Below are 12,054 nucleotides of genomic sequence, written 5' to 3' on the forward strand. Positions count from 1 at the left end.
ACTCTGGCATAACTCTTGTTTCCCGGTGAACCTGAAAAGGTTCAGTCCGACAGGGTCAGGACAGTGGCTTCCTTTTTAGCAACACTGTTCGTTGGGTGGCAATGACAGGTATGTCACATATTCGGACATAGTCCGAGGGTCTCCTCCCGACCATCTCGGCAGCGTTCATTTCAGGAGCTCTCCATTGGGAAGCGGGAGTCCTCAGCCGTCACGACGTGCATCCCGGGGACTAGTCTCTTCCCCAAGAGAGGTTTCATCTCCTGGTGAGCAGGGGGGCCCCCCCTGAGGTGACCCTCATGGCCTTCTGACTTTATCACACTATGGTGTTACAGTCCAGCTCTGGGGATTCTGAAGCAACCTTCAGCGACTCTTTGTCGGTGAAGTGGTCCTTCCACTTTGTGTACCTGTGTTCTCCGGTCTCCCTTCTTCCTCGAGGTCTTTGGAAGTGTTTTCAATCGAGACGGAGATGCTTTCCTGCTGGTGGCTCCTGATTGCCCCAGATGTCAGGGGTACTTGGATCTTCGGAGTCTCTACATCGATACTCCATCCCTGATGCTTCACTGCCCGGACCTGTTGTCTCAGGGTCCTTGGTTTTGCCTTGGACCTGGGTCGTTTGTCTTTGACTGTGTCCTTACAGTGGTCTTACGGCTTCCCTGGCTTTGTCATCGTTGGAATGATTAGAGCACATGGATCAGCTTTTGCTGGGACCTACCACAAACTGTGGCAGCCATAAATCTTATGGTATTGTACCTGTCGATACAATCCTCCGGTGTCCAGGATTTCCAGATATTCTGGCATTCCTTCCGGCTGGCTTGGGTTTCACACTTGGCCTGGTCTTCCTGACAGTGCGGATCTCTACACTGTCAGTATGGTTAAGATATGGAATTGCTTCACTCTGGTATCCAGTTCATCCTTTGGAGTGTTTTCTTGATTATGCCTCCATTTGTCCTCCCTAGGGACTCCTTGGGAGTAAGTAGTGGTTCTTCGTTACCTCCAGGGACAGTCAATGGAACCGCTGGTTGTGATAGCCATTACATGGTCTATTGCTTAGGCTCTCTCTTTCTCTCAGGGTGTTTATATCAACCAGGAGAGTGTCTGAATTGGGAGCGTTCTCATGTGGCTCCCTCTTCTGGAGGGCATCATGTCAGGGTGGGAGTTGCTCTCGCCCTGTGTTTCTTCTTAGTGGTTTTCAGGTTCCATATTATTCTGGAACTTATGGTACGGCCATTCTGTCTCCAGTCCTCTCGGCTGGTGTGGCCTCATTGACTGTGGTCTGGCCTCTTTGGATTTATGTGATCCGTTCAGGTTCCTTACGGAAATCGGACTCCTTATTGGTGGTCTGAGATTTCTGGTTTTCACAGGAAAGGATGGCCGGCCTATAACCAAATGTTGGCTGGATGGCCTCGTAGGTCTTCCTCAGGGGCCTACCCATGGGTAGGCCTTCCTGTTGTTGATGCTTGTTTTTTCTCGGGCCATGTGACCCTCGTGTGCGGCTCGCTGTGGCGCCTCGGCTGTTTTGCCTTACTAGGTGGCCACGTGGTCTTCTGTCCACACCTTTTTAAGGTTCTAGGCATTGGTTTCCTTTGCCTCTCAGGATGCTTCCTTTTTGGCGACGGATTCTCCTCTCAGCACAGGAGCGTCCCCACCCTTGGTTGAACTGCTTTGGGACATCCCCAAGGTCAACCCTGTGGACCCCCTATGGACCCTGAAGTAGAAAACAAGAGATATGGTAAGAACTTACCTTTGTTATCTCTGTTTCTACGAAGTCCATAGGGTCCACAGGGCGCCCGCCCTGACGCACCTGGCTTCATATGGGCTGTGTGGCTGGTCACCGGTTTTCCGTCTCCCATTTCGGTGAGTATGGTTATTGAGTGTTCCAGTTTTCTCTCTCTTTTTCTCTCCTCCTCCGGCCTTTGGCTACTTACAAACTGAGGTGCCTCTGGCTTGGGGGTGGGGTTATAGGGAGAGTGGACCCAGTGCATCCTGGGAGCTAAAAGCTTTAACTGCGTGGTGCCCGGATTTGGTTCCCAACCTATACCCCAAGGTCAACCCTGTGGACCCTATGGACTTCGTAGAAACAGAGATAACAAAGGTAAGTTCTTACCATATCTCTTGTTATTTGGCTAAAAAAATGCAAGAAATACGCCCAGCGCAAGCAGAGTCTCGCGCAAACCTGACACGCCAAGAGGAGCTTTTCAGCGTGACTGCAGCAAAGATGTATTGGGACACGTGTAAATGATGGCGCTGGCCTAGCTCCTGGTGCTCTCGGGGTGTAGGTGCCGCTGACACGAGGTGATAGCCGCTGATTTGGCCACGTTACAAAAGTATAAAATATTTTAATATAAAAATGTCTCCGATGTTTCTCGTCTGGCTCCTGTGCTTTGCGTCCGCGGATTACGTCCTACGTGACTGCCTCTCTCCTCTCCACCAAAGGGACGGGGTCCTGAGATAATGACATTAATCCCGCCACCCACGTACTCAGCAATGTTGCTCTCTTACACCCAGCAATTGTATTTTACATACAGACCAGCGCCCTCTCCGCCATCGCCGTGCACACGATCAGACCAGACCACAGAAGAGAGACGCCGGCCGGAGACCTTGCTTATCTGGAGGGAGAGAGAGCGGCAGCAGCTTCAGCAGAGGCAGGAGAACCTGCGGAGACCGTCTATGGATAGGAAGGACAGGTGAGAGCCACAGGCTGAGCGTTATATATTTATTGGTACAGGTTCTACCACCAGCACAGAGTATATCAGGAGATGAGTGATGTGCCAGTGAGGACAGGGCTGCATGTGACAGGGGCAGTGACATGATGTGAGGAGGGGAATGGAGGCAGCAGGAAGTCACAGACTGAGAGTTATATAGTGGGAGGAGCAGGGTCCCCAGCAGCACAGAGTATATCAGGAGATGAGTGATGTGTCAGTGAGGACAGGGCTGCATGTGACAGGGGCAGTGACATGATGTGAGGAGGGGAATGGAGGCAGGTGGAAGTCACAGACTGAGAGTTATATAGTGGGAGGAGCAGGGTCCCCAGCAGCACAGAGTATATCAGGATATGAGTGAGTGGTCAGTGAGGACAGGGCTGCATGTGACAGGGGCAGTGACATGATGTGAGGAGGGGAATGGGGGCAGCAGGAAGGTGCATACTGAGGGTTATACAGTGGAAGGTGCAGGTCCCCAGCAGCACTAAGGTGTCAGACTCCTCTAATGCAGGAAGATTCTGGCATACAGCGCACATCTATACTTGAGTTTCTACATCCAAATGTTTTGTGCAATTGATGGTTTTTCCTGTATGTCCATATACTGACAGTAATAGACGGATCATGTCACCTGTCTGTGTCTCTCTGTTATAATTGTAATTACAGCCTGCAGAAGCTCCCGCCCTGCACATATTCGGCTCAGAGTGAGGTGGTGAAGTAAGTATAGTGGCAGCGCTGAGTGAGGGGGGGGGTCACTATATGACCCAGGCAGTGTAGGACACGCTGTACAGCGTACTCTGTGTTCATGGGGAGGGGGTGCGGGTTTATAGCTTCTACCTAAAATCTCTCTAAAGCCGGGTACACATGAGACGATATAGTTGGTGACAAATTATTCTGCCATGTATCTGATAACATATTGCCCATGTCGTCTAATGTGTGCGCCCAATTGTGCCTTCACATTAGTCCTCAGTGTGCCGCACGTCAGATGGGCAGACGTCGCTGATGACAGCCTGCAGGTGAGGGTAGGATCGATGGCTATATCGTGCGGTCGTACACCGGATCGTGCTGTGTGTACTGCCGACCGATAGATCCTTCCATCGGGCGTCGGGTCAGCTGGTATATGCGTTGTTCTGATGTGTACCCGGCCTAAAGGCCCCTATACGATATCTTTAACGATGGAGCCGATTCACACACATCGTTAAAAATGTGTAGTGTGTACGCAGTACATCGTGTAGTGTGCGCTCCCGTGGGGTCGTCACCCTCATCGCCTCATGTGCAGCATGTAAGATCAGGCTATGCGTTTCACGATCCCATGCAGCACTATGGGGGGGAGGAGAATGTCGGGCACCAGATTGCCCAGTGCGTACGGACCACCCGCTATGTCAGCGCTGGGATCGTCTGCAACATCGCTGAGTACCCACATTATTTACTATGTACCCAGCTTTACTGTCACTGTCTACTGAATGGGACTTCTGCTTGAAATCTCTGCTAGTTGTTACCATTAGGCACAGTGCTGGGTTATATATGATGCTGGTTAGTAACATTGCAGGTCACAGCCTGTGTATATACAGAGTAATGTCAGGTGGACGTGTCTTGTTACCATTAGGCACAGTGCTGGGTTATATATGATGCTGGTTAGTAACATTGCAGGTCACAGCCTGTGTATATACAGAGTAATGACAGGTGGACGTGTCTTGTTACCATTAGGCACAGTGCTGGGTTATATATGATGCTGGTTAGTAACATTGCAGGTCACAGCCTGTGTATATACAGAGTAATGTCAGGAGGACGTGTCTTGTTACCATTAGGCACAGTGCTGGGTATATATGATGCTGGTTAGTAACATTACAGGTCACAGCCTGTGTATATACAGAGTAATGTCAGGTGGACGTGTCTTGTTACCATTAGGCACAGTGCTGGGTATATATGATGCTGGTTAGTAACATTGCAGGTCACAGCCTGTGTATATACAGAGTAATGTCAGGTGGACGTGTCTTGTTACCATTAGGCACAGTGCTGGTTATATATGATGCTGGTTAGTAACATTGCAGGTCACAGCCTGTGTATATACAGAGTAATGTCAGGTGGACGTGTCTTGTTACCATTAGGCACAGTGTTGGGTATATATGATGCTGGTTAGTAACATTGCAGGTCACAGCCTGTGTATATACAGAGTAGTGTCAGGTGGACGTGTCTTGTTACCATTAGGCACAGTGCTGGGTATATATGATGCTGGTTAGTAACATTGCAGGTCACAGCCTGTGTATATACAGAGTAATGACAGGTGGACGTGTCTTGTTACCATTAGGCACAGTGCTGGGTATATATGATGCTGGTTAGTAACATTGCAGGTCACAGCCTGTGTATATACAGAGTAATGTCAGGAGGACGTGTCTTGTTACCATTAGGCACAGTGCTGGGTTATATATGATGCTGGTTAGTAACATTGCAGGTCACAGCCTGTGTATATACAGAGTAATGTCAGGTGGACGTGTCTTGTTACCATTAGGCACAGTGCTGGGTATATATGATGCTGGTTAGTAACATTGCAGGTCACAGCCTGTGTATATACAGAGTAATGACAGGTGGACGTGTCTTGTTACCATTAGGCACAGTGCTGGGTATATATGATGCTGGTTAGTAACATTGCAGGTCACAGCCTGTGTATATACAGAGTAGTGTCAGGTGGACGTGTCTTGTTACCATTAGGCACAGTGCTGGGTATATATGATGCTGGTTAGTAACATTGCAGGTCACAGCCTGTGTATATACAGAGTAATGTCAGGTGGACGTGTCTTGTTACCATTAGGCACAGTGCTGTGTTATATATGATGCTGGTTAGTAACATTGCAGGTCACAGCCTGTGTATATACAGAGTAATGTCAGGTGGACGTGTCTTGTTACCATTAGGCACAGTGCTGGGTTATATATGATGCTGGTTAGTAACATTGCAGGTCACAGCCTGTGTATATACAGAGTAATGTCAGGTGGACGTGTCTTGTTACCATTAGGCACAGTGCTGGGTTATATATGATGCTGGTTAGTAACATTGCAGGTCACAGCCTGTGTATATACAGAGTAATGTCAGGTGGACGTGTCTTGTTACCATTAGGCACAGTGCTGGGTATATATGATGCTGGTTAGTAACATTGCAGGTCACAGCCTGTGTATATACAGAGTAATGACAGGTGGACGTGTCTTGTTACCATTAGGCACAGTGCTGGGTATATATGATGCTGGTTAGTAACATTGCAGGTCACAGCCTGTGTATATACAGAGTAATGTCAGGTGGACGTGTCTTGTTACCATTAGGCACAGTGCTGTGTATATATGATGCTGGTTAGTAACATTGCAGGTCACAGCCTGTGTATATACAGAGTAATGTCAGGTGGACGTGTCTTGTTACCATTAGGCACAGTGCTGGGTATATATGATGCTGGTTAGTAACATTGCAGGTCACAGCCTGTGTATATACAGAGTAATGACAGGTGGACGTGTCTTGTTACCATTAGGCACAGTGCTGGGTATATATGATGCTGGTTAGTAACATTGCAGGTCACAGCCTGTGTATATACAGAGTAATGTCAGGTGGACGTGTCTTGTTACCATTAGGCACAGTGCTGGTTATATATGATGCTGGTTAGTAACATTGCAGGTCACAGCCTGTGTATATACAGAGTAATGACAGGTGGACGTGTCTTGTTACCATTAGGCACAGTGCTGGGTATATATGATGCTGGTTAGTAACATTGCAGGTCACAGCCTGTGTATATACAGAGTAATGACAGGTGGACGTGTCTTGTTACCATTAGGCACAGTGCTGGTTATATATGATGCTGGTTAGTAACATTGCAGGTCACAGCCTGTGTATATACAGAGTAATGTCAGGTGGACGTGTCTTGTTACCATTAGGCACAGTGCTGGGTATATATGATGCTGGTTAGTAACATTGCAGGTCACAGCCTGTGTATATACAGAGTAATGACAGGTGGACGTGTCTTGTTACCATTAGGCACAGTGCTGGGTTATATATGATGCTGGTTAGTAACATTGCAGGTCACAGCCTGTGTATATACAGAGTAATGTCAGGTGGACGTGTCTTGTTACCATTAGGCACAGTGCTGGGTTATATATGATGCTGGTTAGTAACATTGCAGGTCACAGCCTGTGTATATACAGAGTAATGTCAGGTGGACGTGTCTTGTTACCATTAGGCACAGTGCTGGGTATATATGATGCTGGTTAGTAACATTGCAGGTCACAGCCTGTGTATATACAGAGTAATGTCAGGTGGACGTGTCTTGTTACCATTAGGCACAGTGCTGGTAATATATGATGCTGCTTAGTAACATTGCAGGTCACAGCCTGTGTATATACAGAGTAATGACAGGTGGACGTGTCTTGTTACCATTAGGCACAGTGCTGGGTTATATATGATGCTGGTTAGTAACATTGCAGGTCACAGCCTGTGTATATACAGAGTAATGTCAGGTGGACGTGTCTTGTTACCATTAGGCACAGTGCTGGGTATATATGATGCTGGTTAGTAACATTGCAGGTCACAGCCTGTGTATATACAGAGTAATGTCAGGTGGACGTGTCTTGTTACCATTAGGCACAGTGCTGGGTTATATATGATGCTGGTTAGTAACATTGCAGGTCACAGCCTGTGTATATACAGAGTAGTGTCAGGTGGACGTGTCTTGTTACCATTAGGCACAGTGCTGGGTATATATGATGCTGGTTAGTAACATTGCAGGTCACAGCCTGTGTATATACAGAGTAGTGTCAGGAGGACGTGTCTTGTTACCATTAGGCACAGTGCTGGGTTATATATGATGCTGGTTAGTAACATTGCAGGTCACAGCCTGTGTATATACAGAGTAATGTCAGGTGGACGTGTCTTGTTACCATTAGGCACAGTGCTGGGTTATATATGATGCTGGTTAGTAACATTGCAGGTCACAGCCTGTGTATATACAGAGTAGTGTCTGGTGGACGTGTCTTGTTACCATTAGGCACAGTGCTGGGTATATATGATGCTGGTTAGTAACATTGCAGGTCACAGCCTGTGTATATACAGAGTAATGTCAGGTGGACGTGTCTTGTTACCATTAGGCACAGTGCTGGGTTATATATGATGCTGGTTAGTAACATTGCAGGTCACAGCCTGTGTATATACAGAGTAATGACAGGTGGACGTGTCTTGTTACCATTAGGCACAGTGCTGGGTTATATATGATGCTGGTTAGTAACATTGCAGGTCACAGCCTGTGTATATACAGAGTAATGTCAGGTGGACGTGTCTTGTTACCATTAGGCACAGTGCTGGGTATATATGATGCTGGTTAGTAACATTGCAGGTCACAGCCTGTGTATATACAGAGTAGTGTCAGGTGGACGTGTCTTGTTACCATTAGGCACAGTGCTGGGGTATATATGATGCTGGTTAGTAACATTGCAGGTCACAGCCTGTGTATATACAGAGTAATGTCAGGAGGACGTGTCTTGTTACCATTAGGCACAGTGCTGGGTTATATATGATGCTGGTTAGTAACATTGCAGGTCACAGCCTGTGTATATACAGAGTAATGACAGGTGGACGTGTCTTGTTACCATTAGGCACAGTGCTGGGTATATATGATGCTGGTTAGTAACTATTGCTGGTCACAGCCTGTGTATATACAGATAGTCTTCCATTCCTCTATATTACAGAGTGTGTTTTCTCGGGAGCATAACTCCCATCATCCACACTTACATTCCCAACATTTATCTATATAACAGGTCCTGGAATATATATACTGTCATTCGTGCACACACATACATAGGATTTCTGTTTCGCATTATGTAATTGTTGCACCTTTTTTCTTGGCTATAGAGATCTTACAGAAACACTATGTACATATGAAATACTGTGATGTTAATTTTGTGTCTTTCTTCTCCACCTAGTGGCCCGTCTGATAACTGCGCCAGAGTCCTGAGTCAGGTAACTGTGGGAACAGATATGGGCCTGGTGTTCGATGCAGGCACAGACGTAGCATCATGGGTTACCATGGGGCATTGGGAGGCATAGAAAGGCGAGATGTTTGCTTATTGGGGAGCAGCTGTTACTTGCTGTTATATTTGTAAGTGGCGTATGGGGCACGTAAGATCCATAACCTTGGGGTCTACTGGGAGAGCCTTGATCTGTGATGGGGGACATGTAAATAATGGGAGAGCCATGTTACACAGCTGCAGGTTATATACAGGCAGATACACCGGCTTGTTCTGTCCTGTTACACAGCGAACACTGGAATAACTTTCCCCTGCCCCCCCCTGAGTCATTAATCTGACCAATAGTAAGTGTTGTCAGGAAGTTAATTTTTACTCATTACTAATCATTGGTTGGAGTAGATTTCTTTGCTCTCATTGGTTGGAGGAGATACATCTTTGCTCTCATTGGTTGGAGGAGATACATCTTTGCTCTCATTGGTTGGTGAAGCACTGTGAGGCTTTATCTGATCACACTTTTATTTTTGTAGGGATGTCGGAGTAATACACAGAGCCTGGCCCAGCCTACCTTCCTGCCCACAGGTCTGTTGTTTGGCGTCTCTGCGGCTGGTCGGAGCTGGTGACCCCCTGTGTTTAGCTGACTGTCTCCATTTGTTCTTTCAGAGCCATCTCCGACTCAGAAACCCAACAGTTTCCTGTTCCGATCTTACTCCCGTGGAGCTGTCCGAAACACCTCAGGTGACTATGTCCTTTCTCCCACATCCGTTATCGCACACTGACTGCTGTATAAGCTTATCTGCCCCGCCTGCTCCTGCACACTCCTCTCCCATATACCTACCCTTTCTCCACCCAGCCCCTTCTGTGTGTGACACCTGCTGTAGTGTCCCCCTTTATTCCCCAGGCTCTGAGCAGAGCAGCTCTCCCACCATCCAGCCCCCTCTGTGTGTGACATCTGCTGTAGTGTCCCCCTTTTATTCCCCAGGCTGGGAGCAGAGCTGCCCTCCCACCATCCAGCCCCTTCTGTGTGTGACGTTTGCTGTAGTGTCCCCCTTTATTCCCCAGGCTCAGAGCAGCTCTCCCACCATCCAGCCCCTCTGTGTGTGACACCTGCTGTAGTGTCCCCCTTTTATTCCCCAGGCTGGGAGCAGAGCTGCCCTCCCACCATCCAGCCCCTTCTGTGTGTGACGTTTGCTGTAGTGTCCCCCTTTATTCCCCAGGCTCAGAGCAGCTCTCCCACCATCCAGCCCCTCTGTGTGTGACACCTGCTGTAGTGTCCCCCTTTTATTCCCCAGGCTGGGAGCAGAGCTGCCCTCCCACCATCCAGCCCCTTCTGTGTGTGACGTTTGCTGTAGTGTCCCCCTTTATTCCCCAGGCTCAGAGCAGCTCTCCCACCATCCAGCCCCTCTGTGTGTGACACCTGCTGTAGTGTCCCCCTTTATTCCCCAGGCTCAGAGCAGAGCAACCCTCCCACCGTCCAGCCCCCTCTGTGTGTGACATCTGCTGTAGTGTTCCCCTTTATTCCCCAGGCTCGGAGCAGAGCAGCTCTCCCACCCATCCAGCCCCCTTTGTGTGTGACACCTGCTGTAGTGTCCCCCTTTATTCCCCAGGCTCGGAGCAGAGCTCGGCAGATCAGTGCAGTCCGGTACGGTTACGATGTTCTCGGCCTCCCCCCGATGAGAAGGCGTTACTATCACAGCTCCGCAAGGTATGCCCTTTCTCTATGGCTTCCCAGCTGTCTCCTGACATTGCCATCTTTATGCTTTGGCATCTGCACTGCCTATATTGCTACCTGCAGGTGATTTGGTTATTGCCTTCCCCCTCTCAGGACATTGAATCTCGGCTGAAGATCACCCTAGAGGAGCCCCTGTGCGAGAGCCTTGCCAACGGCGTCGCACTCTGCCAGCTGCTGAATCACCTGCGCCCCCGCTCCATCCCATTCATCAACGTGCCCTCACCTGCTGTGGTACGATGACCCCCCTGACACTGGTGAGACCCTGGGGAGGGCGTCTATACCCCCTGCTTACATCGCCTTATTGTCTTTCAGCCAAAACTCAACCCTGTTAAGTGTAGGAAGAATGTGGACAGCTTTCTGGATGCCTGCCGGAGACTGGGCGTGCCGGAGGTAACTATACTACTGCCTGGTACAGTGTACGGCTACTGCCTATTCTATACCTATCATTAGTGTACGGCTACTGCCTGTTCTATACCTATCATTAGTGTACGGCTACTGCCTGTTCTATACCTATCATTAGTGTACGGCTACTGCCTGTTCTATACCTATCATTAGTGTACGGCTACTGCCTGTTCTATACCTATCATTAGTGTACGGCTACTGCCTATTCTATACCTATCATTAGTGTACGGCTACTGCCCATTCTATACCTATCATTAGTGTACGGCTACTGCCTATTCTATACCTATCATTGGTGTACGGCTACTGCCTGTTCTATACCTATCATTAGTGTACGGCTACTGCCTGTTCTATACCTATCATTAGTGTACGGCTACTGCCTGTTCTATACCTATCATTAGTGTACGGCTACTGCCCCTTCTATACCTATCATTAGTGTACGGCTACTGCCCCTTCTATACCTATCATTAGTGTACGGCTACTGCCCCTTCTATACCTATCATTAGTGTACGGCTACTGCCCCTTCTATACCTATCATTAGTGTACGGCTACTGCCCCTTCTATACCTATCATTAGTGTACGGCTACTGCCCCTTCTATACCTATTATTAGTGTACGGCTACTGCCCATTCTATACCTATCATTAGTGTACGGCTACTGCCCCTTCTATACCTATCATTAGTGTACGGCTACTGCCCCTTCTATACCTATCATTAGTGTACGGCTACTGCCCCTTCTATACCTATCATTAGTGTACGGCTACTGCCCCTTCTATACCTATCATTAGTGTACGGCTACTGCCCCTTCTATACCTATCATTAGTGTACGGCTACTGCCCCTTCTATACCTATCATTAGTGTACGGCTACTGCCTATTCTATACCTATCATTGGTGTACAGATTCACTGGTACTGCCAGTTATATACTTAATATTGGTGTACCGATACTGCCTTTTGCACATTGGTATGTCAATTGTGTCTGAGTTCTGCCTATTCTATCTCTATTAATGGTGTGTGGGTACTCTCTATGCCGTACCTATTAATGGTGTGGATACTGTCTATCATATACCGTATATACTCGAGTATAAGTCGACCCGAATATAAGTCGATGTACCTAATTTTACCACAAAAAACTGGGAAAACTTATTGACTCGAGTAGAAGTCTAGGGTGGGAAATGCAGCAGCTACTGGTAGTACTGCCCCCAGTAGTAATATTCCCCCTCTGGTAGTGCCCCCAGT

The 12,054-nt window shown here is 48.1% G+C and overlaps 1 protein-coding gene across 2 annotated transcripts in view; it reads left to right on the forward strand.

Moving 5' to 3' along the window:
- Positions 1–12,054, forward strand: part of LOC148435715 (leucine-rich repeat and calponin homology domain-containing protein 4-like) — a 57,323-nt gene that overhangs the window by 29,289 nt on the left and 15,980 nt on the right. For both annotated transcript variants that reach the window (XM_088465593.1, XM_088465592.1), the window contains exons 10-17: positions 2,526–2,684; positions 3,363–3,413; positions 8,646–8,682; positions 9,218–9,269; positions 9,351–9,425; positions 10,295–10,392; positions 10,513–10,650; positions 10,732–10,809. In XM_088465593.1, coding sequence (XP_088321719.1) covers positions 2,526–2,684; positions 3,363–3,413; positions 8,646–8,682; positions 9,218–9,269; positions 9,351–9,425; positions 10,295–10,392; positions 10,513–10,650; positions 10,732–10,809 — 688 coding nt within the window. The remainder of the gene's footprint in view (positions 1–2,525; positions 2,685–3,362; positions 3,414–8,645; positions 8,683–9,217; positions 9,270–9,350; positions 9,426–10,294; positions 10,393–10,512; positions 10,651–10,731; positions 10,810–12,054) is intronic.

This window comes from Taudactylus pleione, unplaced genomic scaffold (assembly GCF_031769625.1).
Source record: "Taudactylus pleione unplaced genomic scaffold, aTauple2 ptg002033l, whole genome shotgun sequence".
Classification (NCBI taxonomy): domain Eukaryota; kingdom Metazoa; phylum Chordata; class Amphibia; order Anura; family Myobatrachidae; genus Taudactylus; species Taudactylus pleione.